The sequence below is a fragment of the Gasterosteus aculeatus genome, chromosome 4, assembly GCF_964276395.1.
Source record: "Gasterosteus aculeatus chromosome 4, fGasAcu3.hap1.1, whole genome shotgun sequence".
Taxonomy (NCBI): Eukaryota; Metazoa; Chordata; class Actinopteri; order Perciformes; family Gasterosteidae; genus Gasterosteus; species Gasterosteus aculeatus.
Genome location: NC_135691.1, coordinates 27,588,451 through 27,608,568, shown reverse-complemented (window position 1 = coordinate 27,608,568; position 20,118 = coordinate 27,588,451). Strand labels below are relative to the sequence as shown.

At 41.3% G+C, this 20,118-nt stretch overlaps 1 protein-coding gene and 1 long non-coding RNA gene across 2 annotated transcripts; both read right to left on the bottom strand.

Annotated features, from left to right (window-relative positions):
- Nucleotides 1-5,662: 5,662 nt before the first annotated feature.
- On the bottom strand, nt 5,663-6,620 carry LOC144406263 (uncharacterized). The gene is made up of 2 exons (XR_013467479.1): nt 6,418-6,620; nt 5,663-6,350 (listed from the first exon to the last, which is right to left on the bottom strand). It is a non-coding gene; the product is annotated as an uncharacterized LOC144406263 (long non-coding RNA).
- Nucleotides 6,621-11,586: 4,966 nt separating this feature from the next.
- LOC120817136 (fibulin-1-like) lies at nt 11,587-14,381 on the bottom strand. The gene is made up of 6 exons (XM_078100953.1): nt 14,372-14,381; nt 14,182-14,313; nt 13,979-14,102; nt 12,478-12,614; nt 12,137-12,277; nt 11,587-12,004 (listed from the first exon to the last, which is right to left on the bottom strand). The coding sequence occupies exons 1-6, from the start codon at nt 14,379-14,381 to the stop codon at nt 11,865-11,867; spliced, it is 684 nt and encodes a 227-aa protein (XP_077957079.1). The 3' UTR covers nt 11,587-11,864.
- Between the last annotated feature and the right edge of the window lie 5,737 nt (nt 14,382-20,118).

Genomic DNA, 20,118 nt, shown 5'->3' with positions numbered 1-20,118 from the left:
GATGCATCATTCTCAGCTAGAGAGAATCAACCCTTTAATCCCAACAGCTCGTCATTAACAAGCAGGCATCAGCACTCACCCGTGCGCTGCTAGCTGGAAGTATTGAGGACATGCCAAGGACAGACACCGGAATCCTCCCAGGATGTTGAAGCAGCTTCCATGGAACGAACATGTATGTGTCCCTAGTGCACATTCATCAATGTCTAAAAACACAGGGGACATGTCATTCATCTACAATTCAGTTGATTTCATGTCAAGGGTACTAAAGGTTCCTCTCCTGACCTTGGCACGTGCGTTCATTTGGTGCCAGTGTGTAGCCTGTGGATGGGCAGGTACAGTGGAAACTGCCTGGGACGTTGGAGCAACTGTAGGAACACTGGTGACCTCCATTATGCTGAGCGCACTCATCGATATCTGAGAACAGAAGACAGGGAAATGTAGTTAGAAACAACTAATAAATAGAAGTAACTCTGTATTGTTTTTAGGTAACATGTGATCATAGTCGTGTTAGTAGCACTGGAGGAGCCAAAATGAATGCACAAGATATTGTAAACGATAATAAAATCAATGTTACCTTGGCAAATGTTGTTGCTGTTCACTTCAAACCCAGTGGCACATTCTGTCTGACAGATGTAGGAACCCAGTGTGTTGATACAAATTTGGTCAGAATTGCAGATGTGATCCCCAGACAGGCACACATCAACATCTGAGAAGAGAAACATCCGATCAAAATTCAGAAAATGCTAAATGCTAAATATCAGGATATAATAGCTTTGCCTTCCTATAACCATGCTGCCGTACTAACTAGTGTATTAGATATAAATTTAGGATTCCCCAATAAATGTCAGAGGCAGTATGCCTAAATTAGCAGAACTTTAGACACAATAAATGTTTTGGATGCATAAAAACACTTTGCCAACTAAACAAAACATAGTTTAGTTGGCAAAGATTCCATTACGTAGTAAACCAAAAATATCTTAATGCATCCGATCACAGTCTGCAGTGTGTCAGAGGCTTTCAAGGTCAAAGTTCAAACTGCCTCCGAGAGTAGCCGCTGTATGCACTACAACTACATTTCTAGCTCCTAACCACCAAATTAAGAAGGCAAACCTCTACGGTTGTCATGAGACTCAGTGGTGCTGCTGACCTGATGGCTTTCTTTCACTTGTGGTATGAAAGGAAAGGCCTCATTCAAATTAAATCCCTTGAATAACAAGCATAGGGCAAAACACTTCAGCACCTCATCAAACACTAGAACTCTAAGGGAAGGCCAAATATGTTCTTATTGATTTGCCCTTCAATTCACATCAGTAAGTCACATTTGCTTTGAAACTCTTACTGTGTGCAAATGGCAAAAATTGCTGATTGTTTTGAGCGTCACAGACCGAAGTCACGATAAGTGACTAGAAGAGTCTAGATAAGACAGAGTGGAGTAAATGAAGACGCTTAAGACTGAGACTTACCATGTGTAGTCTGTTTGAGTGCTTTTGTGTTTTTCACACAGCAGGCTTTAGCCGAGTCCAAACACAGATCTCCCATCAATAAACCATGGAATCCGCATGTCGGAGCTTGGGTCAGGCCGAACTTACAGCAGTCACAGCATAACTGAAGAGGAGACAGGGAGGGTGAGACAAGAGATGCTGCGAATAAAGAAGGACTCTTCTCTGAAGTGATCTGGTCAGAAACACCCAAGCGGTTGACTCATTAGTTGCAAGATTGAAGAGAGGGCTGTGTTGAAGGTATTGACTGTAGAGAGCAGAGAACCTTAGACAGTACGCCTTGCGGAGGGTCTCCTGGGAATGAGAGTTCGTCGCAGACCCCGTGCTCCTTGGCCTTCTCCATGCCATCCTCACAGAATTGGTCTATTTCAGCTGCTAAGCAGCACTTCTCCTTGGTGAATCTGTAAATGAATGGCAGACATAGAGAAAAATAAACTGATAACCCTCTTACAAAGAAAAAGTCACGGACCTCCATGTGTTAACCAAGTGCTCCTCAGCTTTATCAATCAAGCCTACGTGTTCTCAAAGTCTAACAAAGACATTTTGTATTAAAAATGCTTTAACGTAGTTCCTGGGTTGTGGATGAAACTAGCTCTAGCTGTACACAACCTGAATGGCTTCTTCCAAGTGCACATTATCTCGTCCCTCCAGTTACGGTCAGGTATCATGTCTGTACTGTTTGTCTGCATGCACTCAATGTTCAGAGTAAAGCGATGGAAGTAAAAAAATATAGTGATGAATTGCATATTGTACGGCAATCCTCTTCTTTAGCTCATAGGAAGACACTCTTCCCTCAGAAAAAAATGAAACATATTTTGCACCCCACAGAAGGTTTTGGATACACAAAAATGTGTTCATTCCCTCTGTAGTGCCCCGTCCTTGGTCCCTGTGTTGCATTGTGAGACCTCGTCCTTAAAGAAATCAGGTCTTACCCGCATTGATCGGAAGAAGAGATGGGATGGTCGGGTGTACAGTTTTGTCCGGAAAGGGCCAACAACCTCCCAGCCTTACAGCAATTCTTTAAAACGTAAAGATTCATCTCTGAGGGTTACATACACAGCAGAGTTATGATGGATAAATAACATGTGTGGCCTCAAGTGCTATCTGACACTCTCAGATAGACAGACAGCAGGATACAACATGGGCCCAAACATGGATACTGTATAAAAAGGTGTTCAACAGCTGTTAGCAGTGCGTCTTACCTCGTCCATTCACAACGCTGTAAACAAATAAAAGTATTATCCACCGCGCCATCACACTGACTTTCAGATGCTTTCTTCTACAAGCATTTACACGTCTGTTGTTCTAAATTAACGAGATGATGAGATGCTGGACGTCAGCAGTGGACGTTCAAGGAGGAGAGCTTCTCAGTCGGGGCAGCAGGAGGAGACTCAGGCCTCAATTTGTGGGGATGAGATATTAGTGCGGTGAGGGCGGACCTGTCGGTGGCACATCCCAAATCTCTGACATGCGTCCACGTTTCCCTCCACCCAGCGAGGAAGCAAGGAAATATGTTTGTAGAGAAGTGATGCGTCCTTTCCTCAGTCACGGCTCGTGAGGCTGTGTCAGTTTGACGACAACGGGCCGGTAATTACATCTGGATCATCTGTCAGTTTCCTTCAACAGCTGGAAGGACTTGTGTCTGCACACGTGATAAATATACTTGTACTGACAAAGACACAGCTGTGGTCACTGGCAGAGTACAGGTTTTTCTCTGTGGTTTGTACCTGTTAACAAACTGCATTGTGTATTTATTCACAGTTCTGTATCCTGTCAGAATGACTGTCTTATTTATTAATTGCTAACAACCTGGAATGTACCCTCTGTTAAACCATCAAGGTTCTTCAATTATTGCATGCTATTAATTGGATCATTTTGATGCTACAATTCTCCAAGAAAAGTTATTAAAACAAGAGCAAGCCCGTACAGGCCAGTAAGATACAAATAAGTTATTGGTTATAAAAAAGTTTTAAAAAGATAGTTTGGTAATTTGGGGGTAAAAGATTTATTTGATTTTAGAAAGAGGTTTGGTTTTGCTGTAAACCTAACCCCAAATTATATTAAGTAATTCATGAAGTTAAAAAGCCTTAAGGAAGGTTTCTTTGACATAACAAATATCATTCTACGTCTATGTGAGGATTTCTTTTTTCCTTCTGTTAGTCAGCTCGTGACCCTTTAGTGTTATCGTACCACCCATTGATAGTCAGACCACTGTTTGAGAACTTCAGCTTCTTTCATGTCTCTGAATTATCTAAGAGTGCTATCAGCAAACATTAACTATTAACTATCATCTTGATAAAAACCAACGAGGCTACTTTATGACAAAACATTGTTCCGATTAGGCCTTCAATTCACATCAGAAAGGCCCTTTTCTTTGAACTCATATCAACTGTTTGTGCTGCCCTGTCCTTGCTGACATGTTTGATTTGATGACCAGCTAAGCGCCGGATGCTACAAGATAAAACACGAGGTGTCCCTGATTTAACAATTGACAAAGTGTACAGAAGAGTAAAAGTACAGATTGACACATTGAATCCCCGTTACCCAGATCTGCTCCACAGCTGCCGCATCAAGGCCGCTTGTCCAAATTGTTTAAAGCCAATTTAACTTCTGCCTCCCGAGGACGCCCAGAATAAAACCGTCTTAGCATTTGTCCACAGTGAAACAAACCTTTACTGTTGGTACACAAAGAGTCTGGTCAACAGTGATGTTTTCCCAAAGCACACGTTATTGACATGAAACACTGTTGGCTATGGGACATGTTCCGCCATTTTCTCTAAAACTAAAATTGCAGTAATGTTACCTTTACAAGTTTTGTTGTCTTTGAGTTCAAACCTGGTATTACAACTGATTTGTGTGTGACAGCAGAAGGACCGAATGATAATACTTGGCCTAAGATGCAGCTGTGACTGCCAGTCACAGGAGAGAAATATCCGATCAAAAATACAAAAAGCAGTCTGTACAATAAACTATTTTCAGTGGATAGGATGCAGCAGAAGATCCTGGAAGTTTTAAGATACTGCGTTGACATCCTATTTATTAGGATATAATAACTGCCTTTCAATAACCGTGCACACATGTTCTCCGCACTTACTGATAAAGACACAGCTGTGATCACTGACAGATTACAGGGCTTTTCTCTGTAGCCTGTTACTTGTTTAAATGGTTATGTATGTGTTTATTAATGAATTGCATTTTTGGGAATATCCTGATTCTCAAGTAATTATTTAATAACCCAGAATATAATCATGGTTTCTCTTGTGCACTGTAATTAATTTATTAGGCTCAATATTTCAGCGGAAATTGAAATGACAAAACATCTCAAAAAAGAGGGACAGCAAATAAATAAGAGACTTGCATTGTACCCTGTGTTTAACCTCAAGCTCGATAATTGGATTTATTTGGTAAAAACTCATATTGACCAGTAGGTCATCATGAAGGGCGGCGGTGGTGATCTCTGTCGGTCCCGGGTTTCACACCACCGAGCTGCCTTTCTGTGTGGAGTGAATAAAGTTGTGATAAAAGTAATAATGAAAATAAGTATCACAAAAACGGACCACAGGTTGAGAAACTCATCTCATTTTAGTGTGCAGCAGCTTATATTATCTCAAAGGAAATAAAAATGAAAGAAAAAAGACAGTGGGAGCAAAGAACAAGCACACTTGTATTCAACCCTGTTTATGACAAATGTTGTCAATTTAGGTAATACAATTGTTTGCAGAGGTAATTTAAAACCTCCTGCGTATCCTTAATAAATAATAAAGCGTTGGACAGATTTATTGATACTAAAGTTGAAGTGTTGGCTTGATGCTGTGTCCGTTCTAGAAAGACAATTACACAATTTGGGGAACGCACACAGCGGTCAGAGTGTGATGTCAGAGTGTGACGATTAGGTGATAATCCTGTCTCTGAATTGTCAAAGAGTACAAAACAATAATGTCTTAAGAATTCTTGTCCTTGTGGCAAGCGTGAGGTGGGGTAGGAACTACCCCAATAATCTATGTTTTTAACTAGGGGAAAAAGAAAGAAACTAAAGGAAACCAGCAACGCCACCCTGGGAGAAATCACCCAGGGAAAAGAAAGAAATCTATGAATACGGTAAATTACTAAATCTAAACAAAAGGACAACACAAGTTCGTTACACTGAGCAGGCGAGAGACGTGTTTCCAAAAGCATATACAACAGTTTATTGGGCACAATTCAAATCTAAAAAAAAAGTTATCCTATTTGTATAAATTATCATGTATTCCAGGGCTGGGGCATTTGTGCTCAAGGTGAGTGAGGGGTGGGAGTATAAACTTAAAATGGGAGCACCACAATCCAAAATTAACACTCCAAACACACAAGGGCAAAGCAAAACAAAGGAGGGGAGTGAATAAGACACTACACACGAAGGGACACCATCACCAAACAGGATCACCAGTGAGGCCCTCAGCACCTGGAATCACAAAGATGGACAGTTAATGGGAGACTGAAAATAAATTCAACAACAATAGAGATCCAATACAAATCAAAAAGAAAGGAAAATATCAAAACAGGTTACAGTTTGAACTCAAAGAACTAAACCATCAAATAATCAAAAATAGCTACAAAAATAATAAAGAAAAATCTCCCTTGCCATCCACCTCCTATTTCAGGCAGCTAAACATGAAAACATAATACAATAGGCATAAAAATGCGGACAACGGGATTTCCACACCCGAACGCAGCAGCAGGCAATGTCCGTAAAAAGTGTGGGTTTTATCCCCACACAAAGCAGCAGCAGTCCAAAACGGGTCAGGACAGTCGGGACCTCAGCGTGGCATAGCTCCGGGACAGAACGAGCAAACACGCAGTCCGACCTGCCAGCGCCTGCACATAAACGCAAGTTTATTACGGTGCCGACTAGATCGCTGACGCGCAATAGACTGCAACGTACCTGCACGGTGGAACAATTTGCACAACCCTGCAGAGAGTGCCGAGCGTCTGCCGAACCTGCAGCCAGGTAAACCCGGAAGGGGGAGGTGCGTATCAGCTGTCAGAGAGCGAGCAGATCTACAGGTCCCTCCTTATATAAAAAATTAAAGGGGGACAATACTGCGAGTGGGCGGAGCCACTGGAAAAGCAGTCATCCTGCTACATCCTGATAAAAACCAACAAGGCTGCTTCATGATAAAAGATTACGCATTTACAATAGCCAGAAACTTTAGCTTTTAACTCACATCAAGTGTTTTTGCTGCTCTGACCTTACCAACGATTTGGGATTGTGCCTTAAAGCTTAGTGCCAGAAACTGTTTGACTGCACTCATTAACATCTGAGGAGGGAGAATTTTTAGGATTCTGCATTTGACATGCTATGTATTAGGGTATAGTATACAGTATGTACCTTCCAAAACGTATTTTGCCCTAATAAATGTGTGTAATAAAGAGGTGCCAATAAATGTGACATCATGTGACCCATGATATCGGTTGCTTGGTTTGAAGAAATTGTTTAGTTGGTAAAGATTATGTTCCACACTATACAAGAAATACCACAAAATCCCAACGCATCCAATCACATTTTGCAGTGCAAAGAGCTTAACATTTTAAAGTGCCATGTGGAAGTAGAATGACCTAAGTAGTATCAGTATGTACTGAACTCTAAAGAAAAACAATGTCATTTGGAACGCACCTTAAATCTTTTGGCTTACTAAATCTTATTGTAGTTGGGTACAAGAAGAAGCAGTTAATCTATTTCTGCGTACAGCTCTTGCTAATGTTTGCATGTGAACATGCTCAGTTGTAAGACCAGCAACCTCACGTTTAGCAGCCATCTTCAACATGTGAGTTTAGCATGCGGACATTAACTGGGAACTCCAGTAGTTGTGTGTAGTATTGAACCAATGAACCAATTTACTTCCCAACCTGCTAACCCCTTCCATATTGTAGGGGGCTAAGCATGTAGAATTGCACAACCCTGCTGATAGTTGTTTAGAGCCATACTACTCCAAAGGGCTTCTTTAAGAAGTTTGCAATTTCAGCAACACTTTTGTTTAAATTACTCACTTTCACTGCATTGTTTTGCAGTTTATAACCACACTAAATGTACCATTCCCATCACTCGACTGAGAGTAGGTCTGAATACTGCTCAATTGAGAAAGTGAGTCAGAATTTCATTCTGGGAGACGTGAAAATATCTGCCATGAAAAGGGTTTATTACCCAATACAAATATAACCTATGCATGAATGTGCACCACCAATAGACAAAAGAGGGCTTTGATACCTCACATGGTGTCACATGGATGCATATGTGACCTGTATGAAGAATTTCTGAATAATAACTGATAGTTTTAATGTTGATTGAGGAACGTATGTGATATACTGTATATTAGTTAACAACCTGTTTGGCCTCATGCACAGACTGTTGTCCACCATGCCTGAGAAAGGTGTTACATAGGATTATTTTGGCAAATGGGCAGCACCCATCACGTGTCTTAGTTTGTGCATATTCTTACAGCCAATTATTTCCCAGATGGAAGTTCCGCACTCACATATGAAATCAATACACAAAAAGCGATGACGCAAGTTTAGAGGATCAATTCATTGAGACATTCAAGTTTTGGCACAATGGTTGCAGCAAAGAAACTAAAACAAATTAACTAACAATTCATAATCAAAATACTAAATAAAACAAGGTAACCATAAATACAAAATATATTTGCAAAGGGGCAAAAACAGCAGTGGCTGGAGCTCAGCTACAGCACCAGAAGCCGACATCACTGCTCCGTTCCTGTTACGAGAGGCACATACCATACACAATATGTAAAATAACTCCACTGAACATCAAAGCACAGCTAAGGAGCATATTTAAACAAAACAACAACAAAAATAACCACTCGACTCGAAATACAGCCACACGCGGTGAGTGCTGCGCAGATGGGGTGGGCGCTCTGTAACTAGCCCCCTTTAGCGCTCAGTCCTGCACCTTGACTAGATGTAGTCGTTCCTGAGACCAGTGTGGAGCTGGGAAAACCTGGGGAAAAACCTACATTTAAGGGGAACCAGGAAGTGCTCTGGCCTCACCTGTTGGGAATCACTAACTAGGGTGGTGTGGATAAACAGGTAGGGGGGGGGGGGGAGCTCTACCCATTACACATAGATGCAGCCTTTTATTATTAATTGAAGCATGAAAAACCTGGTCTTTGAATGTGGATGAAATAGATCAAATATTAGGTCAGCCAGCGGTCTTTCATATTGACAATGAAGTCAAAGTCACGTTAAATTATTACATTGGTTAAGGAGATAAAAGCGCTATGTTACTTCATACTGACCACAACCGACATGACAAACAATCATCCAATGGGACTCACGAGGAGAGGTTTGTGACGAAAGGCTTTCATAAAAGTGATAGCTTACTCATAAGCATGCCCTCATCAGAATGCTTCATCCTCTTTATCAAAAGAGGACTGGTCATCTGTGACCAGGGTATCAAACAAAACGTTGGTGGCAACTGATAAAAGAGGGGGAGTTAGACACTGCAGTATCAGTCTGATAGTAGCAAACCACAGAGTGCATAGGGTCATTCAAATAATATGACATGTATTTACAATCTAATGAGACAAATAGTTCTTGTGTGCCGGTAAATAAAAAAACCTAGTGGTTCTTTTATTTCAGAAGCAGCAGAATGAACAGAATTATATACAAAAAACTGTATAGAATAGATTCAGATTTTTTAAATAATCAAGGGTAGCAGAGTAGCAGCAGAAACTATTGGCGATGTGTATTATATAAGAATATATTTGTTGAAACCCATAGTAAGTACAAATTGGAAGCTGCCACATAGAAGCAAGGTAGAGGAGACTTCTTTGATGCACACGCGCCTTCATTTCAGTGTTGGAGAGCTCCTCAAAAGCTAATGACCCCCATCTAGTGGTCCAATGTCCTAACATTCTTCTGTATGTACTGTACACATTAAATGCTAGAATAAATAACTACCAGCCAGAACACCGACTTAAAACACTCGTGCATGGGACCTGCCTATTATGGAACAGGGGACACGCAGAGTCTCAAATCCATCTTCCTCCAGTTTCCCAAACTTTCAGGCCAGGCTCTGTAGGTTTGATTTTCATACAGAAACGAGACCCGGGTGTTGTTGCCTCCTCTAAAGAAGAAGACACCAGAACTGTGAGTTCTCCATTGTGCCCATTACATTTAGAAATGTTTCCTTGGTTAAAAACTGGCAAGGGGGCGCTATGGACCAGTAGGTGGAGCTACTCACTAGCAGCAGTCCTAATGCAGCTTTTCCACAAAAAAATGTTTCAAATAAAAGATTTCCGCAACAACAAAATGGCGGAACCAAAGAAACGCAAGATAGCAAGTGAATGCAGAAAATTTCAAACACGGTGGGAAAATGAATATTTCTTCCAAGAAGTCAAGGAGAAGTGTGTATGTTTGATTTGCAATTAAACGGTTGCAGTGATGAAAGAGTACAATGTACGACGACACTACGAAACCAAGCATCCGACCTTCACGTCCTACACTGCTGCTGAGCGAGAGGAGAAAGTCAAGCAATGAGGTAGCTCAACTTAGCTACCTCATAGGTAGCTGCCACGGGAAAGCTTTCTCAGACGGTGACTTCGTTAAACAGTGCCTCATTAAAGTCGCTGGAATAATGTGCCCGGAAAAGATGCAGGAATTCAACGTGAGCATGTCCAGAAACACAATTGTGCGACGAACCGAAGACTTGTCAGCTAACACACAAAATCAAGTGTCACATAAAGCTTGTGCTTTTGATTTTTACTCGATTGCATGTGATGAAAGCACAGATGCAACAGACACCGCACAACTGTTAGTTGACCATAACTTTTGCATTACGGTGGAGCTGCTTGATCTTCGGAGTCCAAAGGGCACAACAATGGGTAAGGACGTTTTTGAAGCCGTGTCAGGTGCAATTGACTAGATGGAACTTAAATGGGACAAGCTGTGTGGAGTTGCAACGGACGGGGCTCCCGCTATGACAGGCGAGCGCAAAGGAATGGCATCTATGGTGTGCGCCAAGGTGCGAGAGAGTGGAGGCGAGGCTGTAAAATAGCACTGTATCATCCACCAAGAAGCTCTCTATGCCAAGACAGTCCAGCTTGGCGATGTGATGACCACAGTTGTGAAAACTGTCCACATAACTCGAGCACGAGGGCTCTACCACAGAGAATTTCAAGCTTTCTTATATGATGTCGATGCTGAATACAGGGACGTACTTTATCATTGTGATGTGCGCTGGCTTAGTCGCGGCTCCGTGCTGAAGCGGTTTTATTCCCTGAGGTCAGAAATTGACCAGTTTTTGAAAGAGAAGGACCGTCCTCTTCATGAACTGAGTGATCCTCTATGGTTGGCAGACTTGGCCTTTCTAGTTGATCTTACTGGTCATCTTAACTCACTGAACAAGAGCCTACAAGGCAAAGACCAGCTTGTACCACAACTTTATGCACACATGAAAGCATTCTGTGCGAAGGTTTGTCTTTTTAAGACACAACTACGCAACCTCAACCTTGCGCACTTCCCTACGCTGTCCGAAAAAAAAAAAGAAAACCCATTAATGGAGAGATGTGATTTATGCAGTTTTTTTCTTTAAGTTTATTCAATTATCAAGCATAATTTACCTACATTTGATTGATTTTATTTGAAAATAGATAAATGAAAACCCATACATAGAAAGATCTGATGTATGCAGTTTTTTGAACGTGAAAAAAGTTTGGACACCCCTGCTTTAAGGCCTCCACTAGCATCCTTAATAAGACATTTTGTCAGGAATTGAGAATGTAGCTTTAAGATACAACCAAAAACCAAAAATCAACCAAAAAGGATGCCACGGCACGCCCAGGTTGATTCCTTCGTTATCTAAAATACGTGAAAAATACGCCAAATTAATTTATTGATTGCAGGCCCTGAAAAATAATTCTTTGCTATAATTTCAAAATGTGTATCAAAAGGTAATCTGCCCAGATGTCGTTCCAGAAACTAGAGCATTTACATAGGGGAGTTTTGACGGTCAGATGATGAATTTGTTCGCAAAGTATTATTTACATATATTACCATAGTCTGACGGTACACAATCAATGTTGATAGAAAGTCCATAGATTAAGTCCTTTATTATCCATTGAAGCATGTTACATGTGGTCTTTCAATGTAGATGAAATTGATCAAATATTAAAGTTACTCAGGGAAGCCAGTGGTCTACCATAATGACAACTAAATCTGAATTCAAGTTAAATTCTTACAGTGGTTAAGGAGGTAAAAGCACCCGATCCTTATATAACTACAAATTCCTGCAATGTCGGTTGGTCAGTCCACCGTTAACAACCATCCAATGAACTGGAATATAACTGATGTAGTATCTCTAAATTGCTTTGATCAGGACAAGGACTCCGAGATGAAGACATAAATGATGGCAATTTTGCGATGGGAAACAATCCCTGACTTGACATAATCCATAGCCACCTGCAACACGAGGTCCCTGGGACCACGGATAGATTTCACCTGACGAATCACACCTGAGGGATGACAAACACAGAGAAAATACAATTGAGGAGACGTACAAGTAAATGCAATATCAGAATATGCTTTTCAACAAAGGCTTTCATCAAAGATTGACTCCCGGGTGATAGCCAACTCTTTAAACTTACCAACAAACATGCCCCCGTGGGAACGCTTTATCACATCAAAAGAGGACTGGTCATCTGCAACCAGCATTTTGAAGGAAACATCGGTTGCACCGTATACATGAGGATAGCTAGCCGCTACATTTGACTGCAAGAAAAGGATTTCTGTTGGAAGAATTGGTTGGAAGTTTGTATTAGTCTGATAGTAGTGAACCACAGAGTGCATTTGGTCCTTCAAACAACCATGGACTTATATTCATGATTCATTTGAACGGTCGTTGTGTGAGATGAAACAATCAATTAAAAGTTATTCTGCAACGCATAGAGACATACTAAGACCGTGCTGTATGTCCACCTTGTCTTACCTTTTGGGTCCCTGATTGCGTGGAAGGTTTCCAAAGAGAGGGAGATGTAGTTTATCATGTCTATACGATAGTTATAGCAGTGGAAGTCCTGAGGATGACAGGACTTGTAACAATTCCAACTGGCTGAAGTATCTTTTCTGGATATGAAAAGAATAAACAGCAGTTATGGTAAGGAGGTCGGATGGAAAGATGGAGAAAATGAGGAGAAAAAAGAGATGTATTACACTACAATTACAATTTCCAAGGATAGATGAATAAAAACAACAAGGAGAAGTGTGTGTTTGAAACTATTGTAACCTTCACAGGAGAGAAACAGTATTCATAACAAAACATCCACCACAGATCCACAATTGAGTTGAGCAAGAAGAACCTGGCCACACCTGGGGAGCTACCATTGCCCTCCACGGTTAACCGATCAAAGGATTTCTCAGACCTATAATCAGGTCTGTGTGTGGTTCGTCCAAACCACGGATATGATTGAGTGGGGTTCATGTCACAGAGGACATTTCACTCAGGAGGGTGGTGGATGAAAATCCAATAACTTTGACAGAATCAGCAGTATTATACGCATATTATGACTGCATAGAAGAGTTACAGATACTATTATTAAAGCAATGAGGTATGAGAGTCTTGAAACAGATCATAGGAAAAACATTAGAAATTACCACAGCGGAGGAAGGGTGAGAGTAGTACTGTGATTGTGCATTAATATATATTTGTTTGAACACATAGGAGGTACACATAAAGCTGCTGCAAAGGAAACTTCTATGATGCACATGAACCATCCTTTCAATATTGGAAAAATCCTCAAACGCTAATAAGCCCCTTCATGTCCTAACATTCTTCTGTATGTACTATTGCATTAAATGCTAGAATAAATAACTGAAATAAAGATATTGAGTGTTTAAAACAGGAAAAACATAGCAAAGTTTTAAAGAAATGCATCCTCAAGACAACCCAGCAATGCGTTTGCATCAAAAATGCAAAATCAACTTCAACTTCTTGCTTTAAGGAACATTTTTAGTTATTTTGAGGAATGTGTGTTTGCATTTCAATTTTACGTCAGATGAAAAAATCAATATATTTTAATGTTGGATTGATGCTGAGGAGAATTAAGCAACGCAAATACATGTACTACTGAAGCACCATTCTAACTAGGGGTGAATCCATGTTTTTTCCACTCAACATGAATAACATTTTTGCCCCTGATGAATTGTGCAAAGGAGGTAAATAGAGAGCTGGAGCTCTAAATATGAATATGGATGGAAATAGAAACTTATTAAAACGTATTAAAAAAAAATTAATTCACTTATTAACATATTTACTATACTACTTTAAACACTCCAAAGTATTCTTTTAAAATCCAATATGATGTCTTCTAAAGGGAAATGTTCTTGGGGACTGAGTGGGCTGACAAACAGAGCAAGCGTGGCCAGCTACAGATGTGCTGTCCTGCAGGGAAAAAGCCTCTTCCACAAATGCAGTAGCCATCAGCACTCACCCGTGCCCTGCTAGCTGGAAGTATTGAGGACATGCCAAGGACAGACACCGGAATCCTCCCAGGATGTTGAAGCAGCTTCCATGGAAAGGACAGGTATGTGTCCCTAGTGCACATTCATCAATGTCTAAAAACACAGGGGAGATGTCATTCATCTACAATTCAGTTGATTTCATGTCAAGGGTACTAAAGGTTCCTCTCCTGACCTTGGCACGTGCGTTCATTTGGTGCCAGTGTGTAGCCTGTGGATGGGCAGGTACAGTGGAAACTGCCTGGGACGTTGGTGCAACTGTAGGAACACTGATGACCTCTGTTATGCCAAGCGCACTCATTGATATCTGAGGGTACCAGACAGTGAAAGATCATTATAAATACTCAATGGCATATTTAACTAACATGTGGTCATAGTCGCGTTAGTAGCACTGGAGGAGCCACAATGAGAGTTACATAAAGCTCATGTTCATCCACAACATAATGAAAAGGGATCACACACTCGTGGCTGGGTTGTCTGCGAAAAGGCCTGCACTCATGGATGTCCTAAAAGCACGGACTAGTCAAAACATTATTCCAAACTGACTTCCCCTTCCCACTTGTCTTGTGTCACTTCTTCTTCTTCTTCTGTTTCTTGCGTTTGAGTAATCACAGTAGTGTGACCTTGGCAGATGGTGTTGCTGTTCAGTTCAAACCCAATGTCACATTCTGCCTGACAGACATCTGAGGTGAGAAACATCTGATCAACACTAAGCTAGACGCCGTTCATCCGTACAGCAAAGAGTTGTCAGTGGATGGGATGTAATAAAGAGATCCGGGAACTTGTACAATACTGCATTTGACATGCTAAATGTTTGGATATAATAGCGTACTATCTAGTATGTTAGGTAAATATTTAGAATTCTCCAATAAATGTCAAAGGCAGTAGGCCAAAAATATGTTGTATTCCATTCTATGATATATTGCAGTGTGCGAGCCAGTATGCTTTTTTGTCTATAATGATCCCCAGTCCTTTGTGGAGGTTTTTACAAGAGGGTCAAAGTTCGAGCTGCCTGTGATGAGGAAGTAGTAACTGAATGCTAACTGCATGAAACATATGTTCTTCATGAGCAGCCACGGTATAAACGACAAATAAACTCCTAACCTGCTACAGGCACTAGATGAAAAATGAAGGGATTCAATTTAATTCCGTAAGGAAGACGAATAAATAAGAACTGTGCAATTTCAGCAACACTTTTATTTACATTACTCACCTTGACAACTCACTCCATCTTTTTGCAGTTCATAACCAGCAAAGCACGCACACGTACCGTTACCTTCACACAACTGGGAGCAGTTTAAGTCTGAAAGCAGCAGAGACACACGGGAAGAAGGAGACATTAATGTGTACAGTGTGAGTCCAAAAAGGAATCACGTCACTGGCTGATGACAGGGAAACGCCACAAAGAGGCTGACGTCTAAACCTCTTAAAGCTCTTCTCATAACAATGGAGATCACATAATGAAATGAAGGTGGCAAACCTCTACAGGGGTCATGAGACTCGGTGGTGCTGCTGACCTGAGGGCTTTCTGTCACTGGTGCTGTGGAGGAAAAGGCCTCATTAAAATAAAATTCCCTGAATAGCAAGCGAAGGGTAAAACACCTCAGCACCTCATCACACATTGGAACTGCAAAAAGCTCTTTGGCCTTCCCATTGACACGCTCATATTGCCTTGGCCTTCAATCCACATGAGCAAGTCACTTTTGCTTCGAATCTCTTACTGTGTGCAAATGGAAAAGATTGCTGATTGTTTTGAGCGCCACAGACCGAAGTCACTATAAGCGACTAGTGTCTTGTGTCACTTCCTCCTCCTTCAGTCTCTTGCGTTTGAGTAATCACAGTAGTGTGACCTTGGCAAATGGTGTTGCTGTTCAGTTCAAACCCAATGTCACATTCTGCCTGACAGATGAAGGAACCCACTGTGTTAATACAAACTCAACATCTGAGGTGAGAAACATCTGATCAACACTAAGCTAGACGCCGTTCATCCGTACAGCAAAGAGTTGTCAGTGGATGGGATGTAATAAAGAGATCCGGGAACTTGTACAATACTGCATTTGACATGCTAAATGTTTGGATATAATAGCGTACTATCTAGTATGTTAGGTAAATATTTAGAATTCTCCAATAAATGTCAAAGGCAGTAGGCCAAAAATAACAAAATGTTGTATTCCATTCTATGATATATTGCAGTGTGCGAGCCAGTATGCTTTTTTGTCTATAATGATCCCCAGTCCTTTGTGGAGGTTTTTACAAGAGGGTCAAAGTTCAAGCTGCCTGTGATGAGGAAGTAGTAACTGAATGCTAACTGCATGAAACATATGTTCTTCATGAGCAGCCACGGTATGAACGACAAATAAACTCCTAACCTGCTACAGGCACTAGATGAAAAATGAAGGGATTCAATTTAATTCCGTAAGGAAGACGAATAAATAAGAACTGTACCATTTCAGCAACAGTTTTATTTACATTACTCACCTTGACAACTCACTCCATCGTCTTGAAGTTCATAACCAGCAAAGCACGCACACGTACCGTTACCTTCACACAACTGGGAGCAGTTTAAGTCTGAAAGCAGCAGAGACACACAGGAAGAAGGAGACATTAATGTGTACAGTGTGAGTCCAAAAAGGAATCACGTCACTGGCTGATGACAGGGAAACGCCACAAAGAGGCTGACGTCTAAACCTCTTAAAGCTCTTCTCACAACAATGGAGATCACATAATGAAATGAAGGTGGCAAACCTCTACAGGGGTCATGAGCCTCGGTGGTGCTGCTGACCTGAGGGCTTTCTGTCACTGGTGCTGTGGAGGAAAAGGCCTCAATAAAATAGAATTTCCTGAATAGCAAGCGTAGGGTAAAACACCTCAGCACCTCATCACACATTGGAACTGCAAAAAGCTCTTTGGCCTTCCCATTGACACGCTCATATTGCCTTGGCCTTTTTTTTGCTTTTGCTTCGAATCTCTTACTGTGTGCAAGTGCCAAAGATTGATGATTGTTTTGAGCGCCACAGACCGAAGTCACGATAAGTGACTAGAAGAGTCTAGATAATATCTCTTACCATGTGTAGTCTGTTCGATCACTGTTGCCTGTCTCTCACAGCAGCCTTTAGCTGCGTCCAAACACAGATCCCCCAGCAATAAACGAGTGAATCTGCATGTGGGAACTTGGGTCAGGCCTAACTTACAGCAGTCACAGCATAACTGAAGAGGAGACAGGGAGGGTGAGACAAGAGCGAATGAAGAAGAACTCTTCTATAAAGTGATCTGGTCAGAAACACTGAAGCGGTTGATTCATTAGTTGTATCAGCATGATTGAAGAGACATGTGAAGGTTGAAGGTATTGACATTAGAGAGGAGAGAACCTTAGACAGGACGCCTTGCGGAGGGTCTTCTGGGAATGAGAGTTCGTCACAGACCCCGTTGTCCTCGGCCACGTCGATGCCATTCTCACAGAATTGGTCCAATTCTGCTGCTGAGCAGCACTTCTCTTGGGTTAAACTGTAAATGAACGGCAGACATAAATAACAAATAAACTGATAAACTGCACACTTTGTAAGAGACCCACCTGACCTTAAAATACATTGTAACAGCCAGCAGCCTCTTTGAAACATTAATATCTTTAATAATAAAAATGTTAAATTTCTCCTAAATGGGAAAAAGTTCTCTCTTCACCTGCCTTTCCTCTGCAAAGGTTCCCTTCACTGACCTCCATGTGTTAACCAAGTGCTCCCTTTACTGACTATGTCAAGCCGCCACGTTCAGTCAAACAAAGACATTTAGTATTAAAAATGCTGCAGGGTGCTGCTTGAAAGCTGTCCTTAACGTAGTTAATGGGTTGTGGATGAAACTAAACGATACGAGAAAGTATTTCATTGACAAGCCATCAAGAAGAATCAAGAAGATTCAGCTGAATCGTCAGAGCTCTTTCCCCACGGTTGATTTGGAGGTCTAACAACTAGTTTTTGCTGAGTATATCGCTGTACACAAACTGAACGGCTTCTTCCAAGTGCACATTATCTCGTCCCTCCAGTTAAGGTCCGGTATCACGTCTTTACTGTTTGTCTGCGTGCACTCAATGTTCAGAGTAAAGCGGTGGGATTAAAGAAAAATATATACTGATGAATTACAACAACATTGTGCAGCAAGACACACTTCCCTCAGAATTTTTGGGGGGATTTTTCAAGAATCCAATGAAACATATTTTGAAAGAAAGAAAGATATTTTCTGATAAACACAAAAAAGTCATGCATTCCTTCTGTAGTGCCCCGTCTTCGGTCCCTGTGTCGCATTCTGAGATCCCCTCCTTGTTGAAATGAGGTGTTTGCTTACCCACAGTAAACGGAGGAGGAGATGGAGACGGGAGGGTCGCGTGTACAGTTTTGTCCATAAAGGGCCAAAAACCTCCCAGCCTTACAGCATCTTCTTAGAGTTGTAAGATTAATCTCTGAACCTTAAATACACAGCAGAGTTATGATGGGTGAATAACATGGCTGGCCCCCAAGTGCCACTGACTGAATCCGACTTAATTCAATCAGACTCACACTCTCAGATAGACAGACAGTAGGATACAACATGGGCCCAAACATGGATACTGTGTTAAAGGTGTTCAACAGCTGTTAGCAGTGCGTCTTACCTCGTCCATTCACAACGCTGTAAACAAATACAAGTATTATCCACCGCGCCATCACACTGACTTTCAGATGCTCTGTTATTCTAAATTAACGAGATGATGAGCAGCTGGACGTCAGCAGTGGACGTTGAGTGAAAATGTCTCTTCAAGGAGGAGAGCTTCTCAGTCGGGGCAGCAGGAGGAGACTCAGGCCTCAACTTGTGGGGATGAGATATTAGTGCGGTGAGGGCGGACCTGTCGGTGGCACATCCCAAATCTCTGACATGCGTCCACGTTTCCCTCCCTCTTATTTATTAAATACTTACGACGAGGGAATGTGCCCTGTATTTAACCATCAAGGCTCTTTAATTATTCAAACAATGCCATTAATTGGATTTTTTTTATACAGAAATTCTCCAACAAAGGTTTTTAAGACAAGAGCAAAATTACATAAAAGGTAAGTTATACACATTTTTGTTTTTAAGTTTCGTAACTCTGGCTTGAAAACAGTCCCAAAAAATGTTGAATAATTATTTGTTATTATATTTTGTATTATAAGATGCAAAATTATCAAGAAATGCATGAAGTTAAAAATGCTGACGGCAGAAGGTTTCTTTGACATAATAAATATCATTCTGTGTCTATGTGAGGATTTATTTTTTCCTTCTGTTAGTCAGCTTGTGACCCTTCAGTGTCATCGTGCCACCCTCTGATCGTCAGACCACTGTTTGAGAACGTCAGCTTCTTTCATGTCTCTGAATTATCTAAGAGTGCTACCAGTAAACATTAAGAACTATTATCCTGATAAAAACCAGCGAACTTCATGACAAAGCATTGTTGAGATTAGGACCTCAATTCACATCAGTAAGACATATCAACTGTTTGTGCTGCCCTGTCCTTGCTGACATGTTTGATTTGATGACCAGCTAAGCGCCGGATGCTACAAGATAAAACACGAGGTGTCCCTGATTTAACAATTGACAAAGTGTACAGAAGAGTAAAAGTACAGATTAGTCCATTGAATCCCCGTTACCCAGATCTGCTCCACAGCTGCCGCATCAAGGCCGCTTGTCCACATTGTTTCAAGCCAATTTAACTTCTGCCTCCCGAGGACGCCCAGAATAAAACCGTCAAAACTACTCTAAGAGCAGCTGCAGCGTGCACTAAAACCCGGGTCAAAACACGGGTAGACGTGGAGTGCAACAAACTATTTGTCTATTTCCGGTGTACTTTTTGCGTGGGTATTGGAAACCACAGCTTATGCTAATATGCTAGCATGATTCCAATGATATTGCCACTTGTGGAGTTTAGATAATAGAGGGGGAGGACCTGTTGTTGGTGCATCCCCAATCTCACGTTTCCTGCACCTATATAATATGTTTAGAGAGAAAAGAGACGACGGGCTGCTGATCACATCTGGATTATGTGTCAGGTTTCTTCAACAGCTGGAAAGACTTTTGACAGAGTTGTTCTCTGTACTTGTACTCATAAAGACAC

Excerpts from the sequence above, each read along its gene's own strand:
- LOC120817136 (XM_078100953.1), bottom strand. Across the intron at positions 12,278-12,477 it reads CGCAATCAGGGACCCAAAAG|AAATCCTTTTCTTGCAGTCA; the intron begins GTAAGACAAGGT and ends TTCTTCCAACAG. Across the intron at positions 12,005-12,136 it reads CCACGGGGGCATGTTTGTTG|GTGTGATTCGTCAGGTGAAA; the intron begins GTAAGTTTAAAG and ends GTCATCCCTCAG.